The 25,736-nt window shown below is 44.0% G+C and overlaps 1 protein-coding gene across 1 annotated transcript in view; it reads left to right on the forward strand.

Moving 5' to 3' along the window:
- The first annotated feature begins 5,553 nt into the window (after nucleotides 1–5,553).
- LOC139544021 (transmembrane protein 132C-like) overlaps nucleotides 5,554–25,736 on the forward strand; it is a 172,093-nt gene continuing 151,910 nt past the window's right edge. Inside the window, exon 1 of the mRNA XM_071350689.1 lies at nucleotides 5,554–6,031. Within this exon, the coding sequence (XP_071206790.1) occupies nucleotides 5,983–6,031 (49 nt within the window). The 5' untranslated portion in view covers nucleotides 5,554–5,982. The remainder of the gene's footprint in view (nucleotides 6,032–25,736) is intronic.

Below are 25,736 nucleotides of genomic sequence, written 5' to 3' on the forward strand. Positions count from 1 at the left end.
CTACTCTGCACTGCCTGATCTCCACCAACCCCACCACCTGGAGCCAGCAGCATGTGTGTATCGAATGCGCCCGCAACACCCTTCCCTGCTCTGCCACGGGCCTATCACCCTTTGAGTGTTCCCTGGGGTATCAGCCCACGCTCTTCCCTGAGCAAGAAGATGAGGTCGGCATACCTTCGGCCCAGATGTTTGTCCGCCGCTGTCGTCGTACATGTCGGCCCTCCTCAAGACCACCTCCAGGTATAGACGACAAGCGGATTTCCACCGGACGCCGGCTCCCTGGTATCGTCTCGGGCAGAAGGTATGGCTGTCCACCCGGGATCTGCCCTTCTCCGGGTGAAATCCCACAAACTCTCCCCCCGGTTTATCAGCCATTTTCCCATCTCCACGGTCATTAACCCCTCTGCTGTTCGTCTTCTGTTGTCCCGTACACTCCGTATACATCCCACCTTTCATGTGTCCAGAGTTAAACCCATGTCTCACAGCCCTTTGTCTCCTGTTTCCAGGAAGGTTCGACCTCGGGGTAGGGGGTTCCAGTACATGGTTGACTGGGGGGGTTATGGCTCGGAGGAGAGGTGCTGGGTCCCTGCTAGGGACATCCTGAACCCAGGCCTCATTGCGGATTTCCAATGCCGGCACCCCGGTCAGCCAGGTATGCGCCCCTAAGGAGGGGGGGGGGGGTCTGTCACACCCTGATCTGTCTCACCTGTTATTGATCTTGTCTCCACCCCCCTCCAGGTGTTGCCCATCTTCCCCATTATCCCTTGTATTTTTACCAGTTTTCTCTGTCTGTTTTTTGCCAGTTCATTTTCTTTCGTGAAACCTACCAGCGTTTGTACCCCTGCTCCTGTCTGTTCTTGCTCCTGTTTTCTAGTCCTTCCCAGTTTGGACCTTCCTGCATGCCCTGACCCTGAGCCTGCCTGCCGTTCTATACCTTGCCCCACCTCACTAGATTATTGATCTCTTCCTGCCCTGACCCTGAGACTGCCTGCCGCTCTGGACCTTTTGCACCCTCTCTGGATAACTGACCTCCGCCTGCCTTTGACCTGTCGTTTGCCTGTCCCTGTACTAGAAATAAACTTTTGTTTCTTCAGCACTGTCTGCATCTGGGTCATACCTGAAACCTGATACCCTGGGATGATGGTGAAATGGGCAAAACAACAAATGGACATTATTACCGTCCTTCCTGATTCCACACTGATGAACATTTGCATGATTATGCTGTGTAATGGTTAAGGTGCGTCTTTGGGTATAAACGCCGACATGGCTCAAACTAATGAACGTTTGCATTGTCTCTAGTCTTAGATTGTGCCTCTAATTCAGACATAATCTACCTGTTCAAAAAGCTGTCTGCCCATTCTGGCATACTGTTCCTTTTTTACCTCCCGGTAAAGAGCTTTTTGGCATGAACAAAATGAAGTGATTTATATTCATAATGCAGGAACACTATCATGTCAGTAATATCAGCTTTAGTTCTTTCAGCCTCTGATGGCATAATGTGTCCTTGTGACTTATCTATCCATCAGTACTGCTCTTTAACCCACAGTAGTTGGCCACTCTACGGGTAGCCTATCAATGTGCTTATGATCCCTGCATCCCTCTGCCAAAGCTAATGCCCTTCAATGAGAGGCTGTATGGGAGTCTCAAGGTGTTACATCAATGACGTAATAAGATATCCGTCAACTTAAATTAAACATATTTACCCATTGCCAGCAAGGTCTTACCACTCAGCGTTTTCCAGACCCAGATGCAGGAATAAAATCACATTGATGAGGGGGATCTCGCACGGTCCTACTTTTTATTTGTATTATTTTCATTTTTTAGGGGGCCTACCTTGTTTACACCCACACATTAGATGTAATGGATGTGGTGTTTACACCATATAGTCATTGTTACCTGTCTTACAGTAGATAATGACTGCAGGTGGCAGTTTAGTCTTGATCTGAGTTCTCCCTCTGACTGCTTGCCATTATAATGACTATAGTGTGAGAACATAGAGCGGTGGAGGGAAAAGAGCAGTGCAGGTAAGACATCACTCTCCCCTCACGGGGAAAGGTCTTACTCAGAGACTGATAAATGTTAATTACTGGAGCTGACATTAGCAGACAGAGGCCAGAGTACAGACACGCAGGCAGCAGAGTGCATTGGCCTCTAAGGGAATTATTGTGTGTTTTTCCCTCGCTCTCTCTCTCTGTCTCTCTCTGTGTATTTAATATTTTTTGACTATGCTTGCAAGATGAGTAACCTTGCCTTACATGTAAATATTCGTCAGTGGTGTAAAGTAGTTAAATACAAATACTTTAAAATACTATTTAAGTAGTTTTTGGGGGTATTTGTACTTTACTATTTTTATTTTTGACAACTTTTACTTTTACTCCATTACATTCCTAATGAAAATAATAAAATGCTTACTCCATACATTTTCTCTGAATCCCAAAAGTACTCGTTACATTTTGAATGCTGAGCAGGACAGGAAAATGGTTCAATTCACTCACTTATCAAGAGAACATCCCTGGTCATACCTACTGCCTCTGATCTGACGGACTCACTAAACACAAATGCTTCGTTTGTAAATTATGTCTGAGTGTTGGAGTGTGCTCCTGGCTATCTGTAAATTTAAAAAACAAGAAAATCTGGTTTGCTTTTGATACCTAAGTATATTTGAGCAATTACATTTACTTTTGATTCTTAAGTATATTTAAAACCAAATACTTTTACACTTTTGCTCAAGTACTATATTACTAGGTGACTTTCACTTTTACTTGAGTCATTTTCTATTAATGTATCTTTACTTTTACTCAAGTATGACAATTGGGTACTTTTTTCACCACTGAGAATCGTGTTAGCTCCCTAAGATAATACCTAGGCTTTAGCTCAATGGGCCAACTTGGTGTGTGCAGACAACCCACGTACCCAGTCAATACCTGGTCTGGTCACGTTGAGCGTAGAGTTATAAGATGCCATGAGGACCTCATGCCCTGAAGTTTTCTCATCAAATGTCTTCCTGTCCAGTCATCCAAAGACATGGGCATGGTTGTTGAGTTCCTGCATACCCTCCATTACCCCCATCCATCCAGTAATTGATACAGATGGGCTAACAGTCTCACATGGAGTCAGATCAATGCAGCAGCACCCGTCTTATGCAGCTCATCAATTATTTAGTGATTTTGTCTCTGTGTGAACACTGACTCTGTGAACCAGCGGGTAGCAAGGCTACTAAACACAACCAAGTGTTCTCAGTAGGTGGGGATGTACTTGCTCCCCAGGTCCCAGATACTCAAAGAGCCACTCTGACTCTGCAGTGAGTCAGTCAATCCTCTGAGTCAGACAGACAATTAAACTCAGCCAACAGAATCAAGATGTCTGTCCTCTTTATTGAGACAGTTATCTTGCCTGCAAAGAGACATCTGGGAGGTATGTACTGAGGAGCACTATGTCAAATAAGACATGATGAGGATTAGGACTAATGCTGGGGAGTTGTGTTTATGGATTTGTTCTCTTCATCCTATTTTGGGATGTGATTTCACAGTCAACAACCATTTTCCACTACAAAACCATTTATGTTTTTCAGATCAAGAGTTCTCTTGATGTGAGGTGACCATTACAGTTATGAACGACGTGCATCTCTCAAAACACTATGACAGAGGACACCAAACAATGGAAGGTAACCACTCAGTTGTTCGTGCAAACAATGAATGAAAGCCCCGTTTTTTTTCTCCCACCATCTCAAGTCTACTTACATAAATGCCCCTGGGCAGATGGAAGGGATGAGAGGGGAGGGAGAGCAGAGGAAATAAAATAAAACTTCCCTCCTCAAATTCACACACGTAATTCCTCCTGTGACGGTCAGTAATATGCCAGTTAGCGTTGAGAGAGGCTTCAGCTGTGAATTTCTGCTCCTCTGCCTTCCTTCCCTTTGTGTCAACAGTTAGGCTTTCCATTATGCATCATTCACTGTGGCTTTGGAACATGGGGAGTGTGTGATCATGGCGAGAGCCCCTCTTCCAGGGTCACAGAGAGACACTCAGCCCACTGACATGTTATCTGTTTCATGCTTAGTAAAACCACTTACACTCCAGTTAGCCTACTGAGAGATATACTATGTGATGTAGGCCCTTTGCTAAACCACTGGTTGGAATTGTCATGGGGTTTGTTCATCAAACTGACCAGACAATCTTTATTTTCTCTTGTATGGAATTTAATTGTAATACAATATGTGCTAGTTTGTTTTTACTCTTTCATTCCAGTCTCTTTAGCAGTCATGATTCAACTATGCTCTTTAATCATATGCCACTGTTGCCACATAAGCTCTATTACAAGAAACAAAAAGAAGACTTCTGTTACTGATCTAAGTGAAAAGACAGCTCCCAGTGGTTGATGTCAGTGCCTGTACAATGATATATCCTATAGGGGGCACTGTTGATTCTTATGAAGGTCCCATACTGTAAACTGTGAGACCAACCCAACAGGTTGTATGCAACTGTACAAGGACTTCTGTTGTGTATGCATGTCATAGCTGCTCTGCATTGAATTGATGAGAGAATAGCCTCTAAATAATGTAGGAGGAAAAATAGAGAGTTGTCATGACGATTTATAATTATTCAAAATGACCAGAGAGGTGAGGTGAAGGGAACCATTGCAAAATGATCATTCTGGGTGTCAAACACATGCTTTTCCTTTTGCAGGACTTTAGCAAATGACAGGCAGGTGTTTCTGCTGGAAGCTTATCATCATAACCCTATAACATTTTACAGCCTACTAATTCATAAGAACGCAATCATTTCAAGGATGTTGGCAATTAGCCTACATATGGTAGGTGTCGGTGCAATTTGCCTGCACGTGATGCCTCCTACTAAGAAGTATTCGGTTTCTCTGATCGCGCGCTGATCATGACTCACTCACTGCCATTGCTGCAGAGTGGTGAGAGGAGCACGATATTAATTAAACTCTTTCTTCAATTATTTTACACACAAAAAGTAGAACTATTAAAATAATGATGGAATCTTATGATAGCCCAACCTTCATATTGATTAATCTCAGAGAGCGAAATAAATTAATTACTCTATCAGAATGTAGCTGGACACAGTAGCCGGATAAAACATCTTAGCCTATACTCTGACAAGAGCATTTTCCCGCTGAACATCTGATGAAAACGTGGAGGAAATAATTATTTAGAAAAAATGATATGCATTGTTTGTGACCCTCGCCGTATTCTATAGACAGTAGTCTAACACGCGCAAAAGAACAATGGACCATGTGATATCCAGCAGACAACTAGGTCTATTGAGGAAATTGTTATAAAATGAAAATTATATTTGAGTAATTCTAAATTGAAGATAGTTTTCATGAGTTGTTTTTACAATAAAGGTGGCCAATAAATATAACGTGGTGCAGCGCGTTTAGGGTCTGATGTAGAGACCACTGATGCACCCTCTGGAAAAAAATCTGGGCGCACGGTTTCTCGTGTTATGTCAAAGACCTGCGTCAAGAGGTTCAACTGGTGATGTAGGAATCATAGTCTGCGCAACGGACACAAATGTGAACAACGGTCAACTTACACTCGGTAACTCTCTAAACCGGGCCATTAAAATCTTAAATTAATTAAATAAACAGATAAATGAAGGATACATTCTAGTTTATTGCATAAGGGTTGGATACTGGCACGGACCGTTATTCCCCTGGAGTTGCTCAGTTCCCTCCTCAGCACCAAGACATTTCGCACTGTTTGGGTACCTGTCGTGCCAGGGATGGCTGTTGACTGTCGGACTTTCGTCAGCTTTCAGCGCTTGTACTGAGGAGATACATACATCAATTGTGTAATTAATGGAAAACGTGTATCCTGTTAATTTTTGAAAGAGACAAGAGAAAAGTTGTGCGCAAAGTTCTGGCACCTTCCCTCCGGAGCGTCGTTAGGGACCAGAGTCGTCCCGCCTTTTTTCCTTTTTTTGTAGTGTGGAAGTTTCTGAATCACCGGAAGGAAAGATGACTCTACTTTGCACAGTGGGGTTTGCGGTGGTCGTTCTTTGCGGAGGTGAGAAATTGTCCTAATACCACTTTTGTTAATATGAATAACAGGCTATACTGCAATTTTAGCCTGTGCGCGTCATACACTATCGTTTTCTTTCATTGAGATGCGATGCCTTCTGCACACACAATTCACATCATATTTAAATCTGGCTATTTCTGGGAATAATCTCCAATGTGTTCTGTGATGAGTATCCAATCATATCCAGTATAGCCACAATTTAATTGTTATTTAATAGACACTATTTAATTGCTATTTAGTAGCAATCATATCAACTTTCTCTCAATGATCTCTCTGAATGATCTCTCAAAATAAAATAACATTGGATTTGATTTGATTTTACATCCTTTTCTAATTTGTCATCTTAATGTTAGTCATCATCATGAACAAGGCAAATAATAGGCATGGGTTAACAGAAATGTGAGAATCTCTAGCTCTTTCTCCTGGAAAGTGGAGGACTAAATTGTAATATGAAATACCACTAGGAGTGGTGAGATGTTATAAAATAAATGTGAATTACTATATTCAAGGCAGGGATATAGAGCGAAGAATAATCTGTTATGGTAGTGACTAAACTCTATGTGTAATATTCTAGCCTATGGGTCAAGGACAGGTTGGTTTGGATTATGGGCATTGTGAATAGAATTAGATATAGTTTTAGCATAGTTGCAGGTGTGTCCCACCACGGTTTTGAACCTCAGTCATGTTCTATAAACCTGATGCTGGGCTGAGAGAGGGAGTCTGGTAATGTACTCAGCATGGCTGCTTGCCAAAGCCTGCCATTGGCAAGCAGGTGTGTGTGCGAGTACACAGCATTTGTGTATGGGGAAAGAGAATGTGGTGTATTAGGGATCTTCTCAGTGTGTACTCTTGTGGTTGTACCTGTTTGTTTGTGTGTGTGTGTTGCATATGTGTGCAGGTGGGAGAGGTCAAGGAACAAAACATCATTGGACCGTTAACTTAAACGTAAAAGGCTGAATGAATTATGTCCTGCTCGTTGTCTGCCTCCTGGTGTGTGGAGCCTCAGGGGATGTCGTGGCCCAGTTCAGTCCCACAGACGGCTCTCCCTTGAGGGGTAGAGGAGCTCTGGGGTCTGGATGGTCTCTTTCTGAGATTAGAATCCTACACACACACACACACACCATTTCACTGCAGAAGACCAGAGGTCGGCACTATAAGCCTGGCTGAGCAGTAGAGTAAAACAAGCGGTATATGTTATAGGACTCCATGGTTAAGGAGCAGCAGTGTAAAGAGCTGCAGTAGGGAGGAATGGTGTGTAAAAACATCAGGAAGAGTGCAGTAGTGGGCAAAGCTGGGGTATTCACTGGAACAGTATGCTATAGAGCAGTCTATAAGAATCGTAACATGGAAACACAGGTCATCTTGAGGAGGGTTGAGTACATTCATCTGATTTCTCCTCTTCAAATCAATGCTGATTCCACAGCCTGTTTTTTCTGCTGCTGTTTTTGTATTATTGCGCACTGCTGATTACTGTAAACCGGGAAAATGACATCAGGTTTGAAAGGACAATTGATTTTTATTTGAATGTGATGGACCTTTTAGATATAGCAGTCACCTGTTGGGGAGGTAGAGATAACGAGGAGGAGAGGGAGTCCAGAGAAATAATGGAAAGTGAGACAAAGAGACAGCTGCAAATGCCAGCATCATTACACACATGCACATGCGTACGCACACGCACACGCACACGCACACGCACACGCACACGCACACGCACACGCACACACACTATTACAAGTAATATTTAGGGATGTCTGTTTGTGTCTGAGTGACCTGGTTAGAGTGAAGAGGGCTGTTATCACCTATTTCATAATGTGGGTCTTCTGACAACATCGTGTTTACTGCTCAATGTTAGTAACAGCAACACAGAGTGCCGTTTATTTGGACACATCATGAGTAGATTCATAGAATAAAGGTCATTGCCAAAAATGTAAAACCCTGCCTTCACTACAGTAATATGTACTGCGGTAAAATTACATGACCAAGGGCCTAGCTACAGTATGGGATTGACTTTGTGTATAGCTGTGTGTCATTATTTGTGTAAACTGTGTCATTCACTTTACTAGAAACACCAATGAATAAACACAGAGGAGAAAAAAAGTCTTCATTGTTTCACATGAATGTGATCAGAGGTACATCTGAACAAAGCACAGGTTCCAATCCAAGTGCCAATACCCAAACTCCAGGTGTTTACTAATGTTGGATGACATGCAAATAGAGCTCTTTGGCCATGCACACCAGTGGTGGGTTTGGCGTCGAAATTAGAATGCATGAGCAGAAAAGAATCCCATTCCTACTGTAAAATATGGCGGTGGATCTTTGATGTTATGAGGCTATTTTACTTCCACTGGTCATGAACTTTACCCAGTACCAGGATATTTTAGCCCAAAACATGGTTGCCTCTACCAGGAGGTTGAAACTTGGCCGCAAGTGGACCGCAAGCACACATCAAAATCCACAAAGAATGGGCTAATTGGCCACAAAATCAACATTTTCATCTCAGTCTACAGACTTGAAATGGATTGAAAACGTGGTTTGAATTGAAGAGGGCAGTTGATAAGTGCAGACAAAGAATATCAAGGATATGGAAGGATTCTCTTTTGAGGAATGGTCGAACATCCTTCCCAATGTGGTTTCCAACTCATACAACACTTTAGAAAAAGTCTGAGTTCTGTTATCCTTGCAAGGTGAGGTATTGAAGGTATTGAAAACAGGGCTGTCAATACTGTCATTTTGACCCCTACCTTTTTGAGAAAAAAATATTACTTGTTAAAAGCAACTGTATTAGTATAAACAGTGCCTCAGTATTTTAATTATTTATTTTATACAGTAATTTCTGCTCATCTTTATCAAAGGTGTCAATAATGTCAGATCCCACTGTATGTGGGAATGGAGTGGGGTTAGATGAATGCAGGCAGTAAGATGAAATAGAGCCTTTGTTGATTCCTGTGTGACATCTGGGAGTCGGGGAGGGAGGGGGGAGCATTGGGAATATGGTACACGTCTTCCCCGGATGGGGCTGGGAGCTCGGAAGCTCCACGCTGCTCTCCACGCACTCATCTCAGTGGGCAAACAACATCAGAGCCCGCCAGGCGGGAGAACGCATCACAGGAGGTCTGGAGACATTAACATAGTTAACAGAGCATTAGTTAAAAGACTTACCACACATCCCCACACATCTACCCAATCAGGAGTCATAGACAGGGAGACATTAGCCAATCTCTCCTCCCCTGGCAGCTCTAATCCCTGAGGGGGCCAATCTTTTCCATCTTCTGTCTTTCCTTGTTTTAATTCCCTGTTGAGTTGGACTAACACTTTGACTTTATGTGAAATGTATGAGTTTTAGAGGAACACGTCAGAATAAGTTTTTCTTTTGAAGGAGACAGATTTCTGTTCTTTTCCAAGTAGAAGTAGTACAATCAACCAGGATTGTACGTACACAGATCCTGTAGTGAGCTAGTATGTCAGCAGTTCCATAACAACTAGGCATTGGTGGTTTTCAATGCTATCCATCCCCACAGAGCAGGATGTTATTGGGCATCTGGCATCAAACAACATGACCTTGTTATTGATAATGGCTTGAATAGTTTTGATAGCTGGCATGAAATTATGGTCTGTTCCTGTGGAACACCAGTGATGAGATACTCTTTCTTTCTGATTGTCTTGTTCCCGGAATGGGTTAACTCTGAGCTATTTCCCATTGATCTGGTTCATCAAATGTAAGGGAACAAAAAACGAAAAACACCTTGAAAAGTTCAACCTAACACAACAAAACTGCGCACACATTCTTATACCCAGGAGGAAAATGTAGACAGGTGAATTTTAATTTCAAAGTTAACAGAGGCTCAGGAATTGAACCGGGGACCCAAGGGAGGTTATTCCACAATTCAAAAAATGTGATTTCCAAACCAAGAATCAATCCCCTAACCAAATTTTCAGCAACACTGCCTCAATAGGTGCAGTAAACATTGCTGAAAGCTCCACCAATACAAACAATATTAGAAATAGGAATTACTCCATAAACCTACATTCCTATGTGTTAAGCAACTGAACCGTATATATAGGTAGATTAATTGAAATGCTTGAAGCATTTATTTGCTGAATAACACTCTCTGACCATCTGAAAAACCTTTCCCTATAATGAATATATATTAGGGTGTGCCGTGTGACCGGTGATAAATAATTCTTTCTAAAATCTGGGAAGGATTCAAAACAGCTCTTTCTTCAATTGACTTATGTTGAAACCTATAACTCCTGGCAATAATACCATACCCATTACGGTTAGTTTTATGCTAGGCCTTTTTAGTTTGGTATAGCCTATATTGTTTGTGTGTACTGTGTTTACTGCTCAGCAGAGTACATTGGATATGAGAATGAGAGATGGATGCTGATCGATGTGCACGCTAAAGGCCAGTCTGGGCTCAAGAAAATGTGTACCTCTCTTGGAAAACTCATATTGGTCTATTTCTAGTTTGCATTGTATGTGTTGGAGGCCAGCCGCTACTCCCTATTTCGTCAGAAAATTGCAATCTGCAGTGAAATAGGTTTCACCAGGGAATGAGAAAAGTTTTCAGGCTTTGACAATATTATTATGGGAATGTGTGTGTCTATGTGTGTGCATGTGAGTGTATTTGTTTTTTGTGCCGATTAATTTGAACAGGGAGGAAGTCAACAGTTTTAGCAAGACTTTTACCTCTTCAATGTGACACTGTGTGTTGAGCAAAGGAAATCGGGCCTTAGTTCAGCACATAATCTAACACTGGAATCAAGAGCTTCACCTCCAGGTCCTTACTTTCAACCTACTTCTCACATCTCAACTTCTTCCATTCTCCTTCTCTTCTGAAGTACTTGCTGTAGTCTGCTGCTCTGTGGGCAGAGAGTGGCGAGTGGAAAACCCTGCTGACACATGCATCATTTACATGATTTTTTTCTGCAGAGAAGTCTGTGATCCCTGATAAGGTTGTATTGCAACCCCCCTCACCCTTTCTCCTCACCTGCCCTCCACTTCTTCACTCCCTGGCCCCTCCCCTCCCCTGTCCAGAGTGGAGCTCCAGCAGAACGAATGGAAATCGAAAAGGAATAGGCAATCCTCTCCTTCCCAGGCTGACTCCACTGACGCGAAGGACAAAGCGAGGGAGGCAGTTCTCGTTTCGCTGAGCACCGACCCGACAATTTCCTCTTCCAGCTGCTCCCTCGTCTCGTCTTCCTTTGCTCCGTACTGGCTGTCGAACCACTGTGGCTTGACCACACACCATACTTCACCATACAACATGAGTAGATTTATGTTCTATTTTTGAGTCCTTTTCCACAATCAGGGAAGGTTAGATGTCCACGCAACATTTTGTCAACATGACAAGAGCATATGGCATTGGCAAGGCAGGTCCCCAGATTGACCCCAAACCGATCACTCCTGATCTATGTGTTTTCTGTGATCTGGTCCATGCTTAGAGTGTTCCTGTCTCTCATCCAGGACAATTATAGTGGTTTCCAATGTATCTCATTGAGCTGTTCTTTCACTGGCCGATGTCCTGCCGGATCCCCACTAAGCACTGAAGTAGCTTTGGTGCTGTAGACCTGCCTGGACCAGCCCTGCCGGAGCCATCCCTGCCCGGATCCAGCCCTGCCTGGACAAGCCCTGCCTGGACCAGCCCTGCCCGGAGCCAGCCCTGCCGGTGTCAGCCCTGCCTGGAGCCAGCCCTGCCCGGAGCCAGCCCTGCCTGGAACCAACCCTGCCTGGATCAGCCCTGCTTGGAGCCACCCCTGCCCGGGGCCAACCCTGCCTGGATCAGCCCTGTCTGGAGCCAGCCCTGCCTGGACCAGCCCTGCCCGGAGCCAACCCTTCCTGGACCACCCCTCCCCGGAGCCAGCCCTGCCTGGACCAGCCCAGCCCGGAGCCAGACCTGCCTGGACCAGCCCTGCCCGGAGCCAACCCTGCCCGGAGCCAGCCCTGCCTGGACCAGCCCTGCCTGGACCACCCCTCCCCGGAGCCAGCCCTGCCTGGACCAGCCCAGCCCGGAGCCAGACCTGCCTGGACCAGCCCTGCCCGGAGCCAACCCTGCCTGGACCAGCCCAGAGCTTAGTAATGGAGGATAAATCAGCTCTTAAAAGGCCCACATAGGGGGAGCTGAGATGCAGCCCAAGCCTGTGGATTTTAAAATAATATTGAGACTGAAAACATGGGTATAATTCCCCGGCGAGTTGAGATGTACCCAGAGTTTTACCTGGTTAGGTTAGCCTACCAGATCAGGAAAAACTCGGGCCCCCAGGAAAACAGTTTCCCAACCACCAGTCTGGGACCTGTGGTGCCACCTCAGAACACAATCTTACAAATGAAACAACTGATTCTATTATTGTGATATACTATCTAAACATATACATTTACGTAGTTTGCCTAGCGTATCTCAACATTTTGAGATAGTAGGCCTATTGACAATTTTTTTAAATTTAAATGGTGGCGCCAATAGGCTTTCATAGTTTTACGTGGCTCAGTGCAGCCAGCAGGCGGCAGCTACTGCGACAGTTTCAGAATGTAACAAGCCGTTACTGCAATTTTTGGTAAAAACTCAATAAACAATTCTCAAATATAAAGAACATTTTCTATACATTCCAGCTGTTTCAAAAACATTGATCTGCTATTACAATTTATACTTTAGGAGTGTTGAGCTCAACAAGACAATTCTGTTCACACTGCCACGCTCAGAAGGGGACAACTGTTGGAGGAGTGTCGTGCGCGACCTCTGGAAGTAGTGCTCGAGATCATTTCGGAAGTTTTACACAACAGTATTGTCTCTCGAGAACCTCTCAAAAATGTCCCTTTGCTATTGTCAATGTGAAAACGGTTTAAGTTGTAATAGACTAATGACAAAGAGTTCCAAACCTCTTTGTCAATAACCTCTCTCCCATTAGGCCCCTCCAGCGCATTGATGGCCATCCCCTCCCCACTCAGACTGCTCCCAGACAGTCCTAGCAAATTTCTTGATTGAGAAATATTTTTTTGGGCTAAAAAGCATATATTTTTTTAGTTACTTAAATGTTACCCTGAAATGATTTGATTTTGAAATAAAAACGTCTGCATTGGGCTTTAAGTGTTTCTTTGTAGATGTATTACCAAGGCTTTGTGTGTCTGTGTGTCCAGATCAGGCTACAATAGCAGACCACAGATTAGGGCCAATCTCTGTCCAGGCACAGCTTTCTATATGACCTGGCTTTGGAAGGAAGGCAAGGCAGTATGTGAAAGAACGCAGCACAGCGTCCTGCTATAGAAAGAAACACAGATAGGCATCAAACAAACCCATCACACAGAGAACATACACTGGAAAAGTATTTTGCCGTGCACTACACAGAAGAAACATTTGAAATAATGTTTAGATGAACACAGAGATACCGTATTGATGACATGCCATGATATACACCACAGAACAAACTCTAAAGATGCCATATTTTTACTCCAACATGTTTACTCCGTGAGATTACTCCCGATGTTATTACACCCACTATCTCCTGTGGTCTTTTCATCCAATTTGTAATTATGTTTCCCAGGGTGCGCTGGTAAACGCTGCTTTGTTTTACTTAAATCCACACCTTGCCTTCACCGAGGTATGTGTTAGTGCATGCTGAGAAACTCTATCACCTCTGTACGGCTAATTAGCACTATTTCCATTCTGTTGTCGTACAACTGTAACCTCTTTCATATGTAAATCTGATTAATTTACTCTGTGGTGAGCTCATCAATATGGAATTACATTTAGAGCTGATGTTTTGCGCTCCCTCAATTTGAGTGTGTGTGGAGCAGGGAGTGAAGAATCTGATGACTTGACATTTCCTGGCTGAGCTCCAACCACCACAACACACAGCTCCCACCACCACAACATACAGCTCCCTGACACTGCTGCTAATCAAAGCTAGAAAATGGCTCCCTGTGGCTCAACTAAAATTATGTCTCACTTTGTTATTCAACATCAGATGGTGGATGGAGGGGTGCTGTGTATTTTTGTGGGCTGGAAGGGGTGGGTCAAAGACTTATGCTGAATAGATGAGCCTGCTCTAGAACACTCCACTGGTTGTGGTTTGGTCCTGTATGGTGGATGGATGTAGGATGTGTTTGTGGTAGAATGTGGACGGGACTTCTGCCATGTTGTTTAGCTAAGGGACTATGGGAGCCCGGTGGTAGAACTGGGCTACTTGAAGAAATCAGTGATCGACTTGCTGGGAAATACATTAGTAAAAGGGTATTCTTGTTCACCAGCTGTGTTTGACTGTAGGATTAGGACTGCTATAGGTCTGGAAAGCACAGCTCCACTACTAAACGGCTAGTGGAATAGGAGGAGACTAAAGGCTTGCTTATTCAGCCCTCCAGGTCTAGTATTGCGTAGTGCTCAGTAGGACTCAGACGTGTTCTGAAGTAGACACTTGCTCTGCACAATGTATTCTAGAGATAATCCGAGCAGTACTTTCCCATGGCTTGGGGCTTGGAGTTCGGGGCTGGCACAGGGAGATGGTCTGCATGGCTTGGGGCTTGGAGTTCGGGGCTGGCACAGGGAGATGGTCTGCATGGCTTGGGGCTTGGAGTTCGGGGCTGGCACAGGGAGATGGTCTGCATGGCTTGGGGCTTGGAGTTCGGGGCTGGCACAGGGAGATGGTCTGCATGGCTTGGGGCTTGGAGTTCGGGGCTGGCACAGGGAGATGGTCTGCATGGCTTGGGGCTTGGAGTTCGGGGCTGGCACAGGGAGATGGTCTGCATGGCTTGGGGCTTGGAGTTCGGGGCTGGCACAGGGAGATGGTCTGCATGGCTTGGGGCTTGGAGTTCGGGGCTGGCACAGGGAGATGGTCTGCATGGCTTGGGGCTTGGAGTTCGGGGCTGGCACAGGGAGATGGTCTGCATGGCTTGGGGCTTGGAGTTCGGGGCTGGCACAGGGAGATGGTCTGCATGGCTTGGGGCTTGGAGTTCGGGGCTGGCACAGGGAGATGGTCTGCATGGCTTGTGGTATGATACTGACAGGCCGAACACTGACACTGGGCCTGACTGTATTTTCTGCTTTATACTGCTGTGACATTGCTGGGTTTAAGCAGGGAGAAAGCCTTTTTAGCTCAGTCAGACAAAGCCTGCTTTTCATTGGAGTCCACTAAATAACAGATAACAGGACAAACAGAACGAATAACACCTTTAAAAAGAGACTCAAATGCAGCTACACTAGAGAGACTTTCACCGTGGCTGAAACTTAGATACTGATAAATGTGGTATTAGAATTCATTTAGTGCATTATCTATCATTGTCATTGTAATTTCTTTAATGTAGCAAGATGAATTACAGTCAGATGTCGGGTGAATGTGAACAGGGCCTTGTACTTTGCTAATCATCCAGCAACACAAACTTAAATTATTTTCTCATCTATTTTCATTGTCCCAGGACAATGTCCCAGGAATCATGTGATGTATCTGGAGTGCTGAATGCTGAATATTCAATGAGTCTTTGTAGACTAATTATAATGTGCATCTTCATAAACTAGGGCTGCATGCAGTGACTCAATAACGCACAGTCAAAAATAAATTGATTTCTGCTTTGATGCAGCTGTGTTATGTGGAAAAACAGTTGGAGAACGGTGTGCATTACATTTCTTTATTCCTCTTTATATGATCATTTAGACCAGCAACAACTCATTGTACTGCTTCGCTGGCTCAACAAGAGGATTGCAAGCATGCTATTATTAGTTTTGATGAAATTAATGGAACACTTTATTGAGTGCAGGTCTTGCTCCTGGCATCACAGCTTTCTGATGAAGTAGTGTTGAGGCGGTGGGATATTGGAATGCTTGAGGCAGGTTGAGTTGGCTATTCAAGAGGAAGTAAGTCCATCATGGGCAGAAGTTGGCCCCTCTAAGCAGGCAATGATTAATGTTTGTTTGAATGTGTTTGTGCATGCATGTGAATTGATTGAGTGTGTCCCTATTCATCACAACCAGATGTAAATACACTGCAAAAACACACACGCAGAAGCACACACACAAACACACACGTTTGACTTACAGAGTGTGGTTTAGTGGCGGGTGGTGGACCCAGCTGTGGGTAATTTTACACCTAGAGATGGTTAAATACCATCTGGGAGCCAGGTGAACACAGGTCGCCTTCACAACTGTTTGAGTGAACTAGTGTTTAGCATGGAAATGACCAGCGTGATGCTGAGTGCAAAATGTTAAGCTGCTGTTGAATGAGCCATATATAGATAAGACAATGTAATAACAATCTTCTCTGTCTACTGACTATCATACAGAAGTATGCCATGTGTCCAGGCTAATCCTTAAAAGCAGGAGAGAAGAGGGACCAGCCTATAAAGAAGTTTGAAACATGGTCGGAGCATTCAGTTGTTTAATAATATTGTGAGAGGCCTGTCAAAAAAGACAGTAATTGTACATGTTTGAGCCTCACTACCTTGTTTGAAATGATTCTGACCAGATTAACTATTTTCTTCTGACTCAAAGTTTTCTCTTGACACGTTCCCTGACCTTGAGGCGTATCCTCAAAGATTAATTTCAGAAATATTCATTTCAGGAGAAAAAAAGAACCCATCTCGACCATAGAAAAAAACTGAAGGAAAAATGAAAACAATTGTAATAGCAAACACAACAGAACTATGTTTTCAGCACACTATAATTATATTTAAATTATGCAAATGAGTTGGTTTTGGTAGTTAGGGGGCTGTTGGGGTGTGTAATTGAAAAAGTGGAATATTGTCTCGCATCAAAATGTGTTGGAACGCGCTGGCTCGACTGCTAATCAGAGCGGTCTCCCCGTGCAGCATGTGTCCAATCGCTGCTCAATCTCACCAGAATTGAATAGTTTCATCTTAATTAACTGTGCAGAGTCCATCCAGGTTTGTAAGCACGCCAATTTCAGCCTCCTGCATACACACACAAAGAAATCTGTTTCTTCCTCCTTCCTTGAATAAATATTTCTGACTCCCCTGTGATATCAACTCGAGGAGCAGTGATCGACTGATGGAATGTGGCCCACTGGTAGATTGCGTGTGAAACAGCCCCAGCACGACCCCAGCACATAAGAGCACCACATGTCCCCACATGACCCCCTGTAGACAGCCTAAACTGAGATAGAAGAGAAGGGGGTGGGAGTGATATATAGGCAGGTTGACATCTATTGCCCTGGAGGTAGAACTGAGGGATATCTGCTAGATGGGACAGCTGCAAAGTCAAAATTGGTTATTCGTTTAAATTCATGAAAACAAAAAGGAGCTTTTTGGTCTTACTTTAAGGTTATGGTTAGCCATTAGTGTTAGGTTTAAAATCAGATTGTATTGCTTTTTGGCTTGGCCAGCTAGTGACCACTCTGCAGAGTTGCCTCCAGGGCAACATTCTTCCTGCCTTGTGTGAATCACTGTGAGGGTATAGTCCTATATGATTTGGATGTTTTTTATTAAGACATACTTCAGCCTCTCTCACAGTGTTAACAAGTCTCTGTCCAGTCAGCCCAGAATACAACAGAATATTATATTATGGTTATGGGGCACACACTGAAAAATACTTAGGAAAATGATTGAATTTGTTGTTTTTTCCATTCCACTGCGTATTGCGCCGCACTTCTTCTTCCCCTCTCCTTCGCTCAGTGCCCAAAATCCCCTTGAGGCCCGGAATTATTTCCCCGATAATAAGAAGCAATTATTTTAAATCATGTTCCCAGTATGATCTCACCGTCCACTGCTGTTTAGACATGCAATTTCACAGCTTTAATTGGTCTGAGCAATTTACCGCCTCTCCTATTTGCTCCATTACCGACACATGCTAATTGAATAATGAGGTTTTTAATTGATATACCTTAATGTCAGATTCTATACCTGTGATAGTCCGTATGAAATTATTGAATTTAAAAGGTCATTTTGATAGGGGCCAATTGGTCCTAAGGCATACCGAGTGCTTTAAATGTCTAATATTGGTAATTCTAGATAAAGTATTCGTGGAACTGTATATTTAAAGTGGAAATACATTATGTTATGCTACAAAATGAATATGGGTTGGGAGCATGTAGTAAAGTGTATGTTGTGCCCACAGGTTTGAAACACTATATGAGACTGGCAATGTACAAAAGCACCATGATATTGGCACCCATCCACTCATCCAATAGAATGTGCACTCATCTCCCATTCAGTCTAACTGAATCCTGGCTAGTACCTCCATCAGACCATTCCTGGCCACTCAACAGACCTGTCCACTTAAGATATCAGCCACCCAACACTGCTGGCGATGATGTACCCATGGCAAGCACAGTAAAGTGCTGGTTTTTGGCCATATTGAGGGAGACCAACCATTCAGCCCATCATTCTCTCCTCAATGACTCACTCTTCAATCAATCATCTCACTTCCTCCAGATCTGCCTCTTTTCCTCCAATATTTTTAGAGCGACCAACAAGAAAAGTCCTTTTCACCCCATATCTTGAGCGGCAGAGCCAGCTGTAGAACTTTTTCTATTATTTTGGACGGCACTCAGTAAACTTGTGCTAAGATGGAAGCTGTGTGCTTTTGGAGCTGTTCCTGCACTTCAATCCAGTGCTAAATGAAAGACAAATGTGCCCAATTAGTGAGGCAGTGGACGCACGCAAATGGTTGGTTTTGGCTGTAGGGCTCACTTGCTTTCTCACTCCGCTGGCGTGCTGTAAATATTGACTATGGCAGATTTGGCAGAGAGCAGCCAGAAACGTGCATGTGTGCATATGTGTATGCGTGTGTGTGTGACAGGAGCTGTGACAGCTGCCGAACACTGAGAACACAATCTAAAAAACTGGACCTTGCCTTTCCTTAGTTCTATTGGTGTGTGCACTGGCATGAGTCTGTGAGAGAGAGTGTGTCTATGTGTGTGTGTGCGTTCCTGCATATGTGTGTGTTTCATCAATTCATGCCTGTACGTGTGAGAGTGAGTGTGAACTGTGAATCACCAACTGCCAGACTTGGTGATAGGAGCTGTGTCTGAGGTGTGTGTCTGTGATGCAGCGCTGATGGGGAACTGGGGGACAAGCGGCCCCATTTCCCTGGGGCGTGGCCAGGGGGGAGAGGTAGGGAGGGGGGAGCCACGGGTCACTCCTTCAGAGTGCAGGTGGAAGGGGGTCCTTCTGTGATGCTGGTACCCCCTCTTCCCCTGTCTCCTCCTCCCCATCTCCCTCTGAGACCCAGTACTCATTATACAGATAATGTGCTTTGTGTGTGAGAATGAGGTAAGGATAGAAAAGAGAAAGATAGGGGCAGAAGGAGAGAAAGGGGGTGAGTGAGGGGTGGGGAGGAGAGAGATGGGGTGGGGGGTGCGGAGGAGCGAGGGGGGGGGGGGCGTGGGGAGGAGAGAGAGGGGGTGGGGGGTAGGGAGGAGAGAGAGGGGTGGGGGTGGGGAGGAGAGAAAGCGGATGGGGAGGAGAGTGAGGGGGTTGGGGGTGGGCAGGAATAGTGAGGGAGATGGACAAGAGAGAGTTCCAAGTCTATAGTTCTGTGAAATAAAGCCCATAGTCAAGTCAACCAATGCTTTCAGTAACAGCAAGTAAAAATGGAACCCCTATTGCCTGTCCATCAGCCCTGCACACTTCTCTCCCTAGCTTTTCCATAGAATCTGGACTGCTTTTTACAATCCCTCTTCTATTATATCACTCTCTATCTATCCCTCTCCACAGTAAATGTGATATTAGGGCTGTGCTACACATAACTAGTAATGAACAGAGCGGCATCAGACGACAGGAATGAATAGGCGTGGGGCTCACAATCACAAAGAATTGTCTATAGAGTCTATAGAGAGTCACAATACAGTACAGGCAATCATACATATATACAGACAGTAGTACATGCATGTCTGTGCACACAAAGTAAACACACACTCCCTCACTCAGCTTGAACACTGTGTTATCATAGTGTGATGACTGTGTGTGTGTGTGTGTGTGTGTGTGTGTGTGTGTGTGTGTGTGTGTGTGTGTGTGTGTGTGTGTGTGTGTGTGTGTGTGTGTGTGTGTGTGTGTGTGTGTGTGTGTGTGTGTGTGTGTGTGTGTGTGTGTGTGAGTGTGCATGTCTGTGTGTGGTGTTGAAAGACCACCCAGAATATGTCCTATACTATTCTCATATCCAGACCAGTGAACAGTGAGAACTGTCAGCTCTCTAGCAGCAGCAGCAGCAGCAGCAGCAGCAGCAGCAGCAGCAGCAGCAGCAGCAGCAGCAGCAGCAGCTACTGTACAGTATAACAGCTACAACAGAAACAGTGGTGCTAGTGGAGAGGGGGAGTCTCTTGTATAATCCCACAGCTCACAGTATGGGTTCTGTTTGTAGATCTGGAGTCATGCGACACACACATGCGACCTTGGCGAGAGCACAGTGTGACCCAAAAGCCATCTCAACTTTGGCTGAACGAGGGGGATGACCTGGGAGGCACGGAAATGGGTTTGCACACACTCTGCATCGGGAAAGAGAGCCCTTGGGAGAAAGAAAAACAATGGGCTGAGTGGCTGTGGAGCTCTGGGTTGGAGTGCTGAGGTGTGGTGCTGTGGACTTGCGGGTGGTTGAGAACGTGCAGCAGATCTGTCAGTGAACAGCATGCAGACAAAACAGGCCTTTCACAATATATCAAATACAGTTGGGAAAACACAGGTTGGAAAGCAAATGGCTCCTGCTTAAAAGAGAAGACTCTATTCTGTCTGCTTTGGGCTACCAAAATGCGTTCATGCATCGGCCATCATCGGCGAGTGAGCTGCCCATTATTGGGTGAGTCAGTGAACCTGGAAGGCAATTTTAGGGCAAAAATGACTTCTCATATTGTAGCCTACAATATTTGTCTCCACACACCTATGCCTATGCTATTGATGGATTCAACACAAGGTAGTTTTTATTGATCTCAGATTCTCAGTTTGTCGGTGTCAATAGCCTGTCATTTCGATCATTTGTGCGGTATAAAAAACTATACTGCCAAAGTCTCCAGTCATGTAAAATGATGTAGAATTGCTTGAAATGCATTTATTAAAGCCAGTAGCGGTGTGTGGGTAAAATCACTGGAGAAGCCAAGCCCCCCCCCCAAAAGCCCCCCCCCCCCCCACCTGTTAATTCATATGCCTTGTGACCGTAATATATAGGCCAATATATAGGCCAGAGACAATAAGAAGACACAGTGGTAGAATAAATTCAACCACACCTTTGTTTTATCACAATACCGTATAGCAACCTCTGTCCAGTGAAGTCCACAAAGCATATTGCATGTAACAGACAGTTACATGACCTAATGATATATACAATAAACCCCCAAAAAAGGCACTGTCGGAAAATGCTTTGATGCTTTTAATTTCTTAAGAACTCTTTCATCCTCTTCCTCATTGGCCCTCCCAATGGCCCCCTTTGCGGTAAGGTGCATATTTCAGGCAGGTTGACATTGTCTGTAGTATTTCTGCCTCTGTAGCCTTTGATTTGCCAAGACTCGCACCTGCTGTAAAGGGGGGGAACTAATATCAGCTAGAGAAGCTATTCAAATGTCATGTAAAATGTCACAATTTGGACTCTACCCCCCCCCCGTTATTTGCTGTTTATTCATATGCCTTGTGACCATGATATATAGGCCTAATAGCCGAGATAATAAGAAGACAGTGGCAGAATAAATTCAACCACACCTTTGTATTATCACAAAACCGTATAGCAACCTCTGTCCAGTGAAGTCCACAAAGCATATTGCATGTACAGCAACAGACAGTTACATAACCTACAGCATGGTTAAGCAAGTTAATGTTTCCGACAATTTCTGACCACTAAACAACTATTGATTTAGAACAATGGAGAGTTACCGCAAGTCGCAAAGAAAACAGTGACAACTAAAAGATACCAAAAACGATTTAGTCCAATCAACATAAGCTAAATATGATGTGGCTGTCCATGGTCCTGATTTCTGTTTGTGTGTGTGCATGCGTGTGCGTGCGTTCCTTTGTGCAAGTTTAAAAACATGTTAACGCCAATGCCACCCTCCTCCCTTTCACATTAACAAAACGGTCTATCACTCTGTCATACAGTACACACTTTTATTTTTTTGTTGTCTTAGGCTACCTGGCTAAAATGCTTGCTCGCTAGCCTAACTTCCATTCATGGGAAATGTTAGGTAGTTAACATTAGCCTTCTACATCTAGCTACATATTGAACTTCCATCCTATCAGGCCAGGGGCACAACAATGTATGAATTTATGGTTGGATCAGAATCACCGTTACAGAGAATTAAGTAAAGCCACACGTCCAAATCCCTATCTCCATCCATGGCTAATTTAGGAAAGAGACAATTTTAGTTAGCTAGCTAGATAGCCACTGAGCGGCAGGTAGCCTAGTGGTTAGAGTGTTGGACTAGTAACCGGAAGGTTGCAAGATCAAATCCCCGAACTGACAAGATAAAAATCTGTTGTTCTGACCCTGGACAAGGCAGTTAACCCACTGTTCCAAGGCCATCATTGAAAATAAGAATTTGTTCTTAACTGACTTGCCTAGTTTAATAAAGGTAAAATAAAAAGGACACAACACAACAAGATGGAACATTTCAAGTTTTTCTGTCAATGAAGTATGCTCTCAATGGGATTTGATAGGAGTGACACCAAAATCCAAGCTGGCTTCCCTGGCCAGGACCATTCACAGTTGAGCTCGCTCAGTTTAGCGCTATGCTGATTGGCAAATTTTGTATACTTTTTTTAAGCCTGGCTTCCCTTGGCATCTGTGAATACACACAACTGATAAAAGGACACATTTTTCCCAGACCCTAGGCTACTGCTCTATGCTCTATGCCACTATGAAAATGCGATGATATGCATGCAATGTTTTATTATAACGGTGATATTTTGTTCTCATGTATTCCGGTACCTCAGAGCTCCACAGCCACTATGAAAATGCGATGATATGCATGCAATGTTTTATTATAACGGTGATATTTTGTTCTCATGTATTCCGGTACCTCAGAGCTCCACAGATCACCCCCCTCTCGTACTTTTTGTTCCGCCACCTCCCGATTTACAAATTAAGCACTGGGTGGTTTTGACAACATTGTGGAGTTTAGTTAGAAAATCCTGCAAAACCCTGAACTGGTAGGTCGTGGTGGTCTGTGCCAGGCTGGGCACTGGTGCCAGGACTAACTGCCATTTCTGGGCACAAAGTTGGGTGCTTGTTACATTGGCACCAATGAGCACAGGGTCTACAAGCCAAGCCACAATGTTTAACTGGGAAATAAAGACATCTCTGTATTTGTTTGGTTTCATTTTGAGAGGAACTGTTGTGCTTGTTTGACTGAATACTCAATGTCTCTTTTTTCTGACAGAAACAACAAATCAAAGTCAAGGAAATAGTTTGTATTGACAGGCCCAACATGAATCAAATGGATTTGTCCGGGCCATCCACTTGGTGTCAGATCAATATGAACAAACACAAACAAAAAGCCTTTCCCATGGTGTTAGTCAGGAGAAGTCGTTAACTTGGAATGGAGAGATTCATTTTGGAGCCCTTGTTTGGTTTGAAATTATAATAGGGGGCTTAAGTATTGATCTGGTCTCATCAGTGGACTTCCTCATAGATCTCTGCAAGCACAGTCAAGGCAGATACAAGGGCAGTAGGAATGAGTTGCTGCGAAGATGCTATGTCACCAGGTCTATAGGCTTATAGATATTATTGCTGCACCAATGTCCACTATCCACCCTGGGCGTAACGTACCCCCATACCACCTTCTAATGTCCGTTCACACATTACTGTAAACAAAAGGGAAATTCTCCCTCAATTTCAAAGTGAAGTGTTAAGAGAATTTATCAGAAGCTATTGCTCTGCATTCATAGCTACTGTAGTTGTAGTACAAACTGATATACAAACGTCTCCCATCTGCTGCTACACTGTTGCTATGGCACAGAACGAGCAGGAGAGTGTGTCTGTCCTGTGGGGACCCTTCTCTTGCCCTGAGAGAAAGGGAATAACAACAACATATTGTATTGTAGACTGAGTTATTACTTGAAGGAACTGTCATTTCATAGTTATTTTGAAGTCATTTACAGTGCTCTGAAGACGCTTTTATATTGCCACTTATACACCCACTCCATCTTCCCCCTCTTCTCTCCCATGTCACCAAGCTGTCTTCGTGTGTTCTGAGGGTGTCATAAGAAGATGTTGTATATGCACACATGATGGAACCTATTACTTCCTATGAAAATTATTACAATTATAAAAATACTTTTTGTAACAAAAAATGTGTAGGTTTCTACATTATCTAGATATGTGTTTATTTGTTAGTTGAATTTCTGAATGTATTTGACACATCGGTTGTGTTGTCGTCAGCTGCAGTGTAATCTACTTGATGTTTATTGCATTTGGTGTGGTACTCTCTCTCTCTGAGATGATACCAGGGCCCTTGTGTGAGACCTCTGTATAGGAGAAGTTTGATCTTTGAGTATCCTGCAGCTGTACAGTCATGTGACCCTGGTCGGTGTGAGATCTTGAAGTCTGCATGAGTCATCCATGTTGGCTGTCTGGCTGCACTGGAGAGGCGAGCGCTAACGGTTTTAAAAGTAATATATGGGATTTAATTGGGCCCACTATGCTTTGAGACTAATACGTAGCACAGTGTGGTAGATTCACCTCTCCAAGAGGTATTCGTTTTCTATCCCAGAAAAGGCTGGTGACCACTGTCCTAGAGTGTATCTACAACTCTACAACTATCTACAACAATAGCCGCTTACCCATTGTTATGCTATATCAATGCAAGCTTAATTAAGAGCCCATTATGTTGATATGGACAGTAGTCCTCACTGCTGCCACTCTCTGTTTAGCATATATGCATAGTCACTTTAACTATACATTCATGTACATACTACCTCAATTAGCCTGACTAACTGGTGCCCCCACACATTGGCTACCCAGACAATCTGCATTGTGTTCCACCACCCACCAACCCCTCTTTTACGCTTCTGTTACTCTCTGTTTATCATTTACGCTACTGCTACTCTCTGTTACCCACCACCCCCTCTTTTACGCTACTGCTACTCTCTGTTTATCATAAATGCATAGTCACTTTAACCATACCTACATGTACATACTACCTCAATCAACCCGACTAACCGGTGCCTGTGTATAGCCTCTATAGCCTCGCTACTGTACATAGCCTCACTACTGTTATTTTTTATTTCTTTACTTATCTATTGTTCACCTAATACCTTTTTTTTTACTTAAAAATTGCACTGTTTGTTAGAGCCTGTTAGTAAACAATTCACTGTAAGGTCTGTTCTATTCTGCGCACGTGACTATCAAGGCACAAGGAGAGACCCAGATGCAGACACAGGAGGCAGATGGTTAGAGTCTTACGATGTTTATTAATCCAAAGGGGTAGGCTAGAGAATGGTCGTGGACAGGCAAAAAAGGTCAAAACCAGATCAGTCCAATAGGTACCGGAGGGCAGGCAGAATCAAGGTCAGGGCAGGCAGGATGATCAGGCAGGTGGGAAAGTAGTCCAGAGTCAGGCAGGGGTCAAAACCGATAGGATGAAAAGAGAATAGAAAAGGAGTACGGGAAAAACACGCTGGCTGACTTGACTAAACGTACAAGACGAACTGGCACAGAGAGACAGGAAACACAGGGATAAATACACTGGGGAAAACAAGTGACACCTGGAGGGGGTGGAGACAATAACAAGGACAGGTAAAACAGATCAGGGCGTGACAGTGACAACTAAACTT

The sequence above is a fragment of the Salvelinus alpinus genome, chromosome 18, assembly GCF_045679555.1.
Source record: "Salvelinus alpinus chromosome 18, SLU_Salpinus.1, whole genome shotgun sequence".
In the NCBI taxonomy this organism is placed as follows: Eukaryota; Metazoa; Chordata; class Actinopteri; order Salmoniformes; family Salmonidae; genus Salvelinus; species Salvelinus alpinus.